The sequence below is a fragment of the Portunus trituberculatus genome, chromosome 15, assembly GCF_017591435.1.
Source record: "Portunus trituberculatus isolate SZX2019 chromosome 15, ASM1759143v1, whole genome shotgun sequence".
Classification (NCBI taxonomy): Eukaryota; Metazoa; Arthropoda; class Malacostraca; order Decapoda; family Portunidae; genus Portunus; species Portunus trituberculatus.
In genome coordinates, this window is record NC_059269.1 from 12,971,129 (window position 1) to 12,983,628 (window position 12,500).

Sequence of the window (12,500 nt, forward strand, 5' to 3'; positions counted from 1 at the left end):
ATTACTTTACTCTAACACCAACAGCAACATGGCTTTTGTTACCCTTCTCATCTTATAAAGCTTTTCATTCTGAGCAATTTGAACCCATACATACCCTGTAAAAATTTACCTACAGCTCCCCTCTAGTAAGCTTATGAAAGGGACTGTTGTCTAGTCCACCTGACGAACGTGCTGAGGCGTGCCTGTCCGATAACCACACGTATTCTCAAAGTCAAATCCACAGCTGTCTTCACACATAAGGGAAAGGAAATAGAGAGATAAACGAGAAGAAGAGAGAGAAAAAATCGCAATACATTACACACACACTCTACCGCAGCTGTCTTCACACATAAGGGAAAGGAAATAGAGAGATAAACGAGAGAGGAAGAGAGACAAAAATCATAATACACTACGCCAACACTCAGCGCTACCCTGGCATTGTGGGCGGCCGCAGGAACCGCATCCGCTGACAAACTAACACGAACCATTGATAACCACACATCAGCATGCACTCCCACCAACACCGCAGACTCTCTGTACTCACCGCTGTCAATGTGCAGCTTCACCATGTAGTAGAGGGACACGGATCGCTTGGGCTTGGCAGTGGGATTGGAAGCCATTGTCTCGTTCTGCAGCAAGCATAGCGTCTCCTGAATTGGCGCCAAGGGATTCACCACAAAACTGCGTAGATGGATATAAGAAAGGGATCAGATATGTAGGATTAGAATTTTATAAGGAGATTTCAATGGTAGGTAAATATAAAGGGTATCAATATTAACTAGAGCAGGGATAATGTATATAAACGCCAATGAAAGAGTATGAAGTAATAAAAAGAGATGTATTAATGATGAAACACTCTCGAAATGAAAGGGTTAAGATATGTAGGGTTATTTTTAGTAGGGAGGTTTAAATGGTAGGAAAGATATTGTGTGAATGTTACCAGAGTAGGAATTTTGTATAAATGGAAGAATCTGGTGTAGTAGTAGTAGTAGTAATAGTAGTAGTAGTAGTAGTAGTAGTAGTAGTAGTAGTAGTAGTAGTAGTAGTAGTAGTAGTAGTAGTAGTAGTGCAGACAAAACACCTTTGAAATAAGACAAAATCCCTGAAACCTAACAAAACTTTACATATGAATCCTAACCTTATTTCACAGTCTACTTTTTTATTCACCTAGTTACTCCTTCATCACTTCCTTTCCTTTTCTTTTACCTGAAGGAGGCGGCGGCACACTCAGGCTCCTCGCGACACCACCCCTGGCACTCCCACAATGACAAGTTCCTGATGGTGTAGTAGGTGGAGCCACGGTAATCCAGTTCCGTCAGCTTCTCGAACCCAGTCAGACCTGCGGAGAGAGAGAGAGAGCAGTGGCAAGCATGAGATGGAGAATGAATAGAAGAGGGACAATGTACTTAATCCATTCAATACTGGGACACATTTTTCGCCTTGAGATTTGCGTAGGATTAGACCATTTTATGCATCTTTTTTTTTTTTTTTATGTAAGAGGGAAAACCAACCAAGGGCAACAAAAACTGTGATAAAAAGAAAAGAAAAAAAAAAAAAAGCCCACTGTGGTGCCGGTCCCCAAACAAGTAAAATAGATGATAATTAGAAGGGGACTCCATGGATGGTTAAGGAGCCATTTTTTATTATTATTATTATTATTATTATTATTATTATTATTATTATTATTATTATTATTATTATCATCATTATCAATATTATTTTTCTTTTTACATTAGGAAGGGTCTATGGAGGTCAGAAGATTAATGGCCAGTCATCACTAGTTTAATCCCCCACATGAGTTTCTGAAGCTGTGTAAAGTCACCAGATAGTAAGTAGAATGAATATGGCAAAGCGTCATGCTACTGAAGAGGTTTAGAAGTGAAGATCGAGAAACACAAAGGGTGTGGTAGAAATATTGTATCCTTCTTATATATTTTTTTTTTGTTAGTCTTTTGAGATGTGAGAGATATTTATGACGATCTGTATAAAGAGGAGGAGGAGGAGGAGGAGGAGGAGGAGGAGGAGGAGGAGGAGGAGGAGGAGGAGACACAAGGAAGAGGAAACAAGAATGTGTGTACCATTAGTTGTGGTAGAGAGACAAAATAACATGGAGGAGGAGGAGGAGGAGGAGGAGGAGGAAGAAGAAGAAGAAGAAGAGGAAGTCAATAATACGTTCGTGAATCATATCCTGACTTCTAAGATGACCGGACAACCTCCTCTTCCTCTAGATCTTCTTCTTCCTCACAAATCTTCCTCCTCTTCTTCTTCAATATATTCACTCTCATCATCCTCTTCAACTAATCCCCCTCTATTCTTCTTCCTGCTTCTCTTCATCCTCTTCTTCTTCTTCAATATATTCCCTCTCATCATCCTCTTCACCTAATTCCCCTTCTGTTCTTTCCTGCTTCTCTTCCTCCTCCTTTACTTCTTCTTCTTCTTCCTTGTCTTTTCATTCATACCTTTCCCGCTATTCAGTGATTACTACACTGTAACGTATCACCCTCTTCCTCTTCCTCCTCCTCCTCCTCCTCCTCCTCCTCCTCCTCCTCCTCCTCCTCTTCCTCCTCCATTCCATTCATCTCCTTTCCGCTATTCATCATTACTATATAGTCACACATCCTCCTCCTCGTCTTCCTCCAACTTCTCTTATTACTCTCTTCCTTTCATTCCCATTTTCTTTCTACGCTCTCCTATGTATTGTATGTTAGGAAAGGTGCTGGTTGTTCTTCCTTTGTGTTCCTTGTCTTCATCTCTCTCTCTCTCTCATCTAACCCCTTCAGTACTATGATGCGTCTCCATGTTCATTCTGCTTATTATTTTGATGATTCTATGCAGCTTCAGAAACTCATGTAGATCAAAATAGTGAAGACTGTGGCCATTAATCTTCTGACCTCCATAGACCCTTCCTAATGTCAATAAAATAGTCTAATCGTACACAAATCTTAAGTAAAATTTGTCCCCGTACTGAAGTCTTTTGGCTAACTCTCTCGGATCTGCTGGGGACTGGCAACTAAGTAGGCCCTTTTTTTTTATTTGTTTTTCTTAGCCTTAGCCAGTTTTCCTCTCTTACATAAAAAGACACATTCTCAGCCATGCGCGGTGGACACGAGAGGGGCAAACTGTGCAGAAGGGGACGCTATATGAACTGAACTAGATACTCCAAGCTTCTCATAATCACGTTTGGCATGTATTCCTTTCGTTACTCTTATGATTTTGAAGATTCGTATTCTGAAATGCTTTGCTCTATCATAGTGACTGTTTTCAAAGGCCACAGAGATGATAGATTAGGTTTTAAAGTCTTTTTTTTTTTTTTGTTGATAATGTAGAAATCTTGTTAATCTGTCACTAGAACCATGAAAAGTTACCCTAAAAGACTTGTGTAAATTCATCTTGATCCACAGAGATGATAAGTCACGTTTTGAAGTCTTTTTTCTGTTAACAATATAAAAATCTTGCTAATCTATCACTGGAACCATGAAAAAATACCATTAAAGACTCGTATAACTTCATCTATAGCCACAGAGATGAAGAAATGATAAGCCACGTTTTGAGAAGTCTTTTGCTGTTAATAATGTAGAAATTTTGCTAATCTCTCACTGGAACCATGAAAAAATACCCTAAAAGACTAGCATAACTTCATTTAGAGCCAAAGAGATGATAAGCCACGTTTTGAGAAGTCTTTTTGCTGTTAATAATGTAGAAATCTTATTAATCTGCCACTAGAACCCTTGAACACCAGTGTGACCTCAACTAAAGCCTCTGGAATATAATAGAGACGCGGCGCGAAAGTGTTTGAGAGTACAGTAAAATGCCTAAGAGAAGCAAAGGAGTATAAATCTATGTAATATGAGACGTGCAGGGAACAGTGAGTCTGCATGATGTCCCCGCTAAAGTAATGCATGTTATTTTGGTATAGGTATAATTATCTTGCCTTGTCTGTCTGTATGTATGTCTTGTCTTACAACCATTAACATTCTTCTTATTCTTATTCTTGTTTTAACCCCTTCAGTGCCATGGCGTGTTATCATTTGGAGATTTTAAACAGATTCAGAAATTTATGTGGGAATTGAAATAGTGAAGACTCTGGTCATTAATCTTCTAACCTCTATAGACACCTGCTTATGTAAATGAAATCGTCTAATCATACCCACAACTCATGGTAAAAATGCGTCCCAGTACTAAAGAGGTTAAAGTTTTTGTTATTTAAATCTCATCAATAACCACATTTTATACAAAGGCCACCAGTCACTCCAGCACAAAAAGAAACTCAAAACAGCAACAATAACAACAAAGAACACAAAAGAAGTGTCTGTATGTATATGTGTGTGTGTGTGTGTGTGTGTGTGTGTGTGTGTGTGTGTGTGTGTGTAGGAAGCTGTTTTTGCTGTCACCGTCCCCAGCTTCACGTTTGTCAATATACGCAGAGGTACACGTGTTTTCTTCACTCTCTTAGCATTCCTGTCGGTTTAGTATGTTTATGAACACTGTCAGCTGTTGTTTGTTTATCATTTTACTTCCTCCTTCAGTTCTTCTCTATCTTACATGGTTTATTTCCGTCATTTCTTTCTTCCTTCTGGTGATCGTAATAGATTCAGAAAAGAAGAAGAAGAAGAAGAAGAAGAAGAAGAAGAAGAAGAAGAAGAAGAAGAAGAGAAACATGCACATAAAGCCACTGTGAAGGAAGACGAAGATGAGGAAACAGGAAGAGGAACTGGAAAGGAATGAGGAAGAGGAAGAGGAAGAGGAAGAGGAAGAAGAGTGGAGAGAAACACTGAAACTAAACAGGAGAAGAAAATACATGTCAAGAATACCAAGAACGCAAGATTTTTTTTAATGTTTACTGAGTCTCTCTCTCTCTCTCTCTCTCTCTCTCTCTCTCTCTCTTGACAAAACACACATTTCCAGGGTACATTAACAGATTCTAACGGTGCAAAGAGAAAATAATGTGTCTGTAGAGAGAGAGAGAGAGAGAGAGAGAGAGAGAGAGAGAGAGAGAGAGAGAGAGAGAGAAAGAGATTCATACCTAAACAATCCACCTTATCTCTCGTCCACATACATCCACTTCTCTCGCTTCTCTCATTCATTCTCTTTTTTTTCCGGCGCATTTATGACATCTCATCTCTCTCTCTCTCTCTCTCTCTCTCTCTCTCTCTCTCTCTCTGTCCCCCGGCACCGTTTGCACACCCCGGATATGACGAGAGGAAATCCAGGCACGTGTTTGGCGGCAAATTGTACCGTGAAGATGTACCGTCGTGGTCAGATGTCGTGTAACCTTTTGCGCTTCCTTTGTGTTCTTTGTTGGTGTTGGTGTTGGTGGTGGTGGTGGTGGTGGTAGTGGTGGTGTTGAGTCTTATGTGTTTGATTGATGAGACTAAAGTAAGAAGAACATTAACCTCTTCAGTACCATGACACGTTTTCATATTCATTCAGCTTAATATTTGGTGATTTTCTACAGCTCCAGAAATTTATGTGAGGGATTAAAATAGTGAAGATTCTGGCCATTAATCTTCTGACCTCCACAGACCCTTTTTAATGTAGGTAAAATCGTGTAATCGCACCCAAAACTCATGGTAAAAATGCATCCTAGTACTGAAAGGTTAAGAAGAAAACAAGAATAAGAATAGAAAGAATGTAAATAGCAGTGAGGCAAGACATACATACATACATACACACATACAGACAGACAGACAGACCCCCTCTTAAGATATAGGAAGAATGTTAACTGTAGTGAGACAAGACAAACAGACAAACAGACAGACAAACAGACAGACAGACAGACCCCCTCACAAGATACATACACATACACACACACACACACATTTCCTTTACGTATAACCCCCCACATCCTGTCTTTATGTATACCCCTTTCCTCCTTCCCTTAACACAGTTACTTCCTTTCACTACACCCATAGCCACTGTCTCCCCCTTCCCTATCCTCCCCTTCCCTCCACTATCAATAGTTCATAGTATTCCCTCCCCTTCTCCCCAATCCCTCCTATCAGGTATTATAAGTCTATTCTGAGCGTTGCTTCCTGTGCTATTACGCCCTTACCTCTCTCTCTCTCTCTCTCTCTCTCTCTCTCTCTCTCTCTCTCTCTCTCTCTCTCTGCTCCTGTCCTATTTAGCGAAGTCCCCGTTATGATATGCTCCGTCTAATAATCAATACGTTTTCTCTTTTTTCCGTTTTCTTTCTTTCCACTTCTTGGTTTTGTCTCTTCTTTCTTTACGCATTGTGATCTTCTTCGTCTTCTTCCGTTTTCTGCACATCCGTTTTTCTTTTTATTCTTCTTTTATCTTTCCTTTTTTTTTTTTTTTTTTTTTTACTTCCTGGTGCTTATTTATTGGTGTTCGTTCGTTCATTCGTCTCCAGATTCACGAGTGTTTGGACGGACAAGAGCTGAACCCTTCACTACCAAAGCGCGTTTCCATATTCATTCAGCTTATTATTTGGTGATTTTACACAGCTTCAGGAACTCATGTGGGATTAAAATAGTGAAGACTTTGGCCATTAATCTTCATAGACTCTTGCTAATGTCAATAAAATGATCTAATCGTACACAAATCTCAAGATAAAAATGTGTTGGTGATTTTACATAGCTTTAGAAACTCTTGTGGGGATTAAAATAGTGAAGACTATGGCCATTACTCTTCTGACCTTCATAGACCCCTTCCTAATGTCAATAAAATTATCTAATTGTACACAAATCTCAAGATAAAAATGTGTTCCAGTACTGAAGGGGTTAAGACAATATGATTACTTTGTGTGTGTGTGTGTGTGTGTGTGTGTGTGTGTGTGTGTGTGTGTGTGTGTGTGTGTGTGTGTGTGTTTTTCTGCTGGTAATGAGAGTGATTTATCGAAGAGGAGAGAGAAAAATTAACGAAAGATTGACGAGTACTAAAGTGTCCGAAACATTAAAAGGATGTAATTGAACGAAAAGAAAAGGAAAAGGATAACACAAAGGATTATATATGATACTTAAGTTGAAAAGAGAGAAAAACATGAGAAAAAAATATAAAAGAATGCCACAGGGAAACTAAAAAAACTATATGAGATACTGTAAGGAAAACTGAGAGAAAGAGAAAAGAGGATATAGACAGAAAGAACATAATACTACAAAACGATACACACACAGAGAGATTGCAAGTAGAAGAAAGGAAACACTAAAAACTATATGAGATACTGAATAAAAACAGAGAAAGAGAAAAGAGGATATAGACAGAAAGAACACAATGCTACACAACGATACACACACACACACACACACACACACAGACTGCAATGCCAAGTACAAGAAAGAAAACACTAAAAACTATATGAGATACTGAATAAAAACGGAGAGAAAGAGAAAGATAGACTACAGACAGAAAGAAAAGAACAGTTCCCAACGATACACACATAGAAACAGCAATGCCAAGTCGAAGAAAGTAAATAAAAGTGACATAACATACGAGCAACAAGGCAAGAAGCACCACCACCACCACCACCACCAAACCACCCTCCAGAACCACGTAATGAAGTAAGTGAGAGTGAATAAATTGCATTAGAAAAAGAAAAAAATAAGTGGAAAAAACCAGCACGGGTAACAAAGACAGAAGCACTACCACCACCACCACCACCACCACCACCACCACTATTACCAGCGCAGCCAAGTAATGAAGCATGTAAAGTGACGTGAGTACATTGGAATTAACAGCTGAAAGTGACGGTGCAGCTCACGATGAATGAAGGTTAACCATAATGCATTGCTAACCGCTGCAGAGAGAGAGAGAGAGAGAGAGAGAGAGAGCAAAGACCACCTCCGGATTTTGTGTTTGTTCCTCCTTGAAATGTCTCTCTCTCTCTCTCTCTCTCTCTCTCTCTCTCTCTCTCTCTCGATAATACAATTACCGCTTATTTAATAACAACAAGAGAGAGAGAGAGAGAGAGAGAGAGAGAGAGAGAGAGAGAGAGAGAGAGAGAGAGACAAACAGAAAAAAAAACAGATAATCACACTAACAAACATACAAACAAACAGAAACAGCCATAAAAACCTACAAAAACAACAAGAAAGAAAAAAAAAACAGCAAGAAACACAGAAAAAGAAATAAAGTACAGAAACAACACAACAAAGAGACGAGAAGTGATTTATGAAGACTTAATAGAAAGCGAGATAGGGGAACAGAAAACGGGACTCAGCCAGGTAGATGGAGGGAGAGGGGTGACTTACCTGCAGCAGCTGAGGCGAGAACCAGCACCGCCGCGCCCACCAGCACTGGCCACCGGCACATCTGCGGAAAGACACACACACCGCTTAGCCTCAGGTGTACTTCAGGCATGCTTACTGGCTCCTCACTGACTCCATGAACGCTGCACACCTGTCGCTCTTCATGGCTATCACACACGCAGACACACACACACACACGCACACACACATACACACACACACACACACACATTCACACATTCACACTTCACATTACTTATACGTAGGTAGATAAATAGATAGATGCAAAGAGAGATAGATACATACATACATACATGCATACATACATACATACATACATGAATGCACACGTACGTATATAGATAGATACATATTACATGCATACATATATAGTTGTTTGCATATAGACAGATTGATAGGTAAATATACATACTGATAAATAATCACACACACACACACACACACACACACACACATCTATTAAGTTCATTCGTCCTCAGGATATTCGTAAAAAAAATATATATATACATAAATAATAACCAGTCAAAAATATAAAAAAATGGATATCACTTGAAAATAAACCAAAATGACTCGGACAAATCGAAACTCCTCTCAGTAACTTGTTGACCTTGACAGCTTCTAAAAAGAGGAAAATAAAAAACTCAATGTGAAAAATGGATAAGAGAGAGACAGGCAGATGGATAGGTTAACTCCATTACACTTCAATAAATCTTTTCTTGTAAGTTTCCAGGAAGAGAGAAAGAAAAAAGAGAAAAGATAGACGATTTTTTTTACGTTTCCAGGAAGAGAGAAAGAGAAAAAGAAAGAGAAAAAAGATAAAGAAGACCTTTTTTCAAGTTTCCAGAAAGAGAAAGAGAAAAAGAAAGAAAAAGAAAGAAACACGACCTTTTTTCCAAGTTTCCAGGAAGAGAGGAAAAGAAGAAGAAAGAAGAAAGAAAGATAAAGACAGAAACATACAAGACCACATAGACAACCAAAGATCAGCAGCGCGGGAAAGGCTAGCAACAAAAGGAGCTCTTGTCATTGTCATTGTTACTGGAGCGAGATAATAGCCAGCAGATTGTCAGTCCTAATGCCAAGACGAACCTACACAAATGCTCCTTCGATAACTACAGCCAACCGGGTCGTCACGCTGGACTGCACTGGGAGATGAAGCGGTGGGGGAAGGTTATTGGGTCGTGGGGTGACTAGGTGACTCATGGGTGTGGGTCTATGGGGTGACTTGAAACTAATGACTCGTGTGGTGGGTGATGAAGCGTTTTGGGAAGAGTGGGGGAGTGTGTGTATGGTGTGTGGGAGCTTATTTCTGTTAGGTAAGGTGGTGATCGTGGTGGATGACGTAGAATAGCAGTGGGGCATGTTTAGAGGGTGATAAATGCCGTTAACCCTGAAGTACTGGGACACATTTTTACCTTAAGATTTATGTACAATTAGATTTATTTACATTAGGAAGGGTCCATGAAGGTTAGAAGATTAATGGCCACAGTCTCCATTATTTCAATCCTCCTACGAATTTCTGACGCTGTATAAAATCACCAAATAGTAAGCAGAATGAATATGGAAACGCGTCATGGCACTGAAGGGGTTAAAGATGTGAGAATAATGGGTGACCAGTGATAGATGATGGAGAGGCACGGTAAAAAAAAAAAAAAAAAACTCAAGTGAATAGAAAGAGGTGTCACTTGTTGAATGATAAAGATAAATGAGACAGCTTAAGTAGGCGATAAGATATGTTAATAGGATGCGAACAACAGACAACAGGTGACAATGACGTAACAAGGTAGTGTAAATGAGGGATAGGGAGCATTAAATGAGTGAGAAGCGATAAGTAACAGATAGCAGAGGTGAAGGTACAGGGTGGGGTGTGGGTGAAGGTTGGAGGGTGTTGGATGGAGGGTGGAGTAGCAGAGGTGATGTGGAGAGGTGTAGGAAGTGGAGGGTGGAGGGCCTGGGGAGACGAACAGTTAGTAGGCCGAACAGCAGGTGGATGGCGTGGCAGGTGGGTGAGGTGGGTGAGGTGGTTGTGGTGGTGGTAGTGGTGGTCACTGTGTCTTCCCTCGCCAGGCACCACCAAAACCACCACCATTACCACCAATATCAACACATTAGTAGCTACAAGAACAACAACAAAAACAATTACCACTATTACTACTACTACTACTACTACTACTACTACTACTACTACTACTACTACTACTACTACTACTACTGCTGCTCTAATTGGGAAGACTCAGCTGATGCAATAATAATAAAACAAAGAGAGAAATTCACATTACTATTGAAATCTTACACTATTGCTATTTATCACTCTTTCTATCTACATCCCTCCCTCTCTCTCTCTCTCTCTCTCCCTCTCTCCAATTCTAAACACTCATTGCTTATCAATTCACCACACATGTTCCTCTTCGTCTTATAACACTGCACTCCTCCCTCTTGCCTTCCGCTCCACGCTTCCCTCTCCCTCTTCCTCTCCCTCTCTCTCTTTCCCGTCCTGGCCTGCAATGTGGGTTACCGAGAGACACATGGCGCATTGTTCCTCCTCGCCAAGACCTCAAAACATAAGCCAAAAGTGTGCTAAGTAAAATCCAAGCAAGCACTAAATTTTCTTCATTACTTTATTTCTTCCTGTGTTGGGGTAGAGAGAGAGAGAGAGAGAGAGAGAGAGAGAGAGAGAGAGAGAGAGAGAGAGAGAGAGAGAGAGAGAGAGAGAGAGAGAGAGAGAGAGAGAGAGAGAGAGAGAGAGAGAGAGAGAGAGAGAGAGAGAGAGAGAGAGAGAGAGAGAGAGAGAGAGAGAGAGAGAGAGAGAGAGAGAGAGAGTAGTAGTAGTAGTAGTAGTAGTAGTAGTAGTAGTAGTAGTAGTAGTAGGAGGAGAGGAGGAGAGGAGGGAGGAGGAGGAGGAGGAGGAGGAGGAGGAGGAGGAGGAGGAGGAGGAGGAGGAGGAGGAGGAGGAGGAGGAGGAGGAAAAAGGGGCAAGGAAGAGGAAAATTAAGTCACAGTCTGGTTCATTGGGGCCTCTTCTTACCCTCCCTTCCTTCCCTCCCTCCTTCCTTCCCTCCACCAGCGGGTCAAGGTTTTAATACTTCCGGTCATGGCGGCGTGTGGTGGTCACTGGAGTACAGGATAATTTCTTTTATTTACCTTCTGACTAACGGCTCACCTCACCCCAATGCCCTTCACGAACTTCTCTGCATGTGACAAGTCCTTATGAGGAAGTAAGTAGATGTATGACAGTAAGTATGGGAGGCGGTGGCGTAGTGGATGAGGTGGTGAGCGTGGGATCGGGCAGACGTCCTCGCGTAGGTTGGAATCCCACCACGAATCGCTTTGATACTTTGCCATTTGTCGAGTGGTTTAAAGTTACCTACATGTCACCATGGTACCCAGGTTCTAGGTGGTTGCACCAAAGATGCGCTTGGGTGGTGATATGGTCCCTAATATGGGTACCACTGCGCCACTAATGGGAGGAAGATGAACAGAGCTTCCAATACTCTTCAAGTTACCTACAGGCGCTATAGGCCAGGACATAAAAAAAAAAAAGTGACTGGGTGGTGGTTTAATTGCAGGAATCGTTGTTGAGAGTGGTGTTGGTTGTAATGATCTCAGAGGTGGTAGTGACAAGGCCCATATTCTGAAACGCTCCGCTGTCTCACTACGACTATTTTCCAAGGCCACATAGATGAAAAGCCGGGTTTCTGAGAGTGTTTCTCCTGTAAATTATGTAGTTGCCTTGTTCATTTGTCATTAGAACTATAAAAACGCTCTTGAAAACTTGTGCCACTTAATCAGAAGCCTTTTGAATTAGTGGAGGTGCCGCGTTGATCTGTTTCTGAATATGGTCCTAAGTGTGGTGGTCGGGGTTATAATGGTTGTATAGTAGAGGTTAGGTTAGATTAAGGTTTGGATACGCTTGGTTAGGTTAAGTACGAGATGTTGCTGCTTAGAAGTCACTAGCAGTCTAAGGTTAAAATTTCCTTGTCTTTATATTGTAGTTATTTTCTTTTCTTTCTCTTCTTTTAAAATATCACGAAGACTGACTAAGAGAATGTAAAATGGAGAAAATTAACAAAACAAGATTACTTTCCTGTTGATTAAAGATATAGCAAAAAATATAATAAGGCTAGCGAGTTTCGTAAAGTGAGGCGAAGACCAACTAACCAAAACACTAGACAAAGCACAAACAAACTTTACTACCAACAAATAACAAGTTAAAATCTACTTCTAACGTGTTAATTACTACTATTCACTATGCAGATTTCTCTTACATTTCTTGACCTCTCCTTTTCATCTTTCACAGCA

General features: G+C 40.6%; 1 protein-coding gene across 1 annotated transcript in view; it reads right to left on the reverse strand.

The window, feature by feature from the left end:
* LOC123504352 overlaps nt 1-12,500 on the reverse strand; it is an 86,383-nt gene that overhangs the window by 33,415 nt on the left and 40,468 nt on the right. Inside the window, 3 exon segments of the mRNA XM_045254817.1 lie at nt 524-660; nt 1,186-1,318; nt 8,187-8,247. Of these exon segments, the coding sequence (XP_045110752.1) occupies nt 524-660; nt 1,186-1,318; nt 8,187-8,247 (331 nt within the window).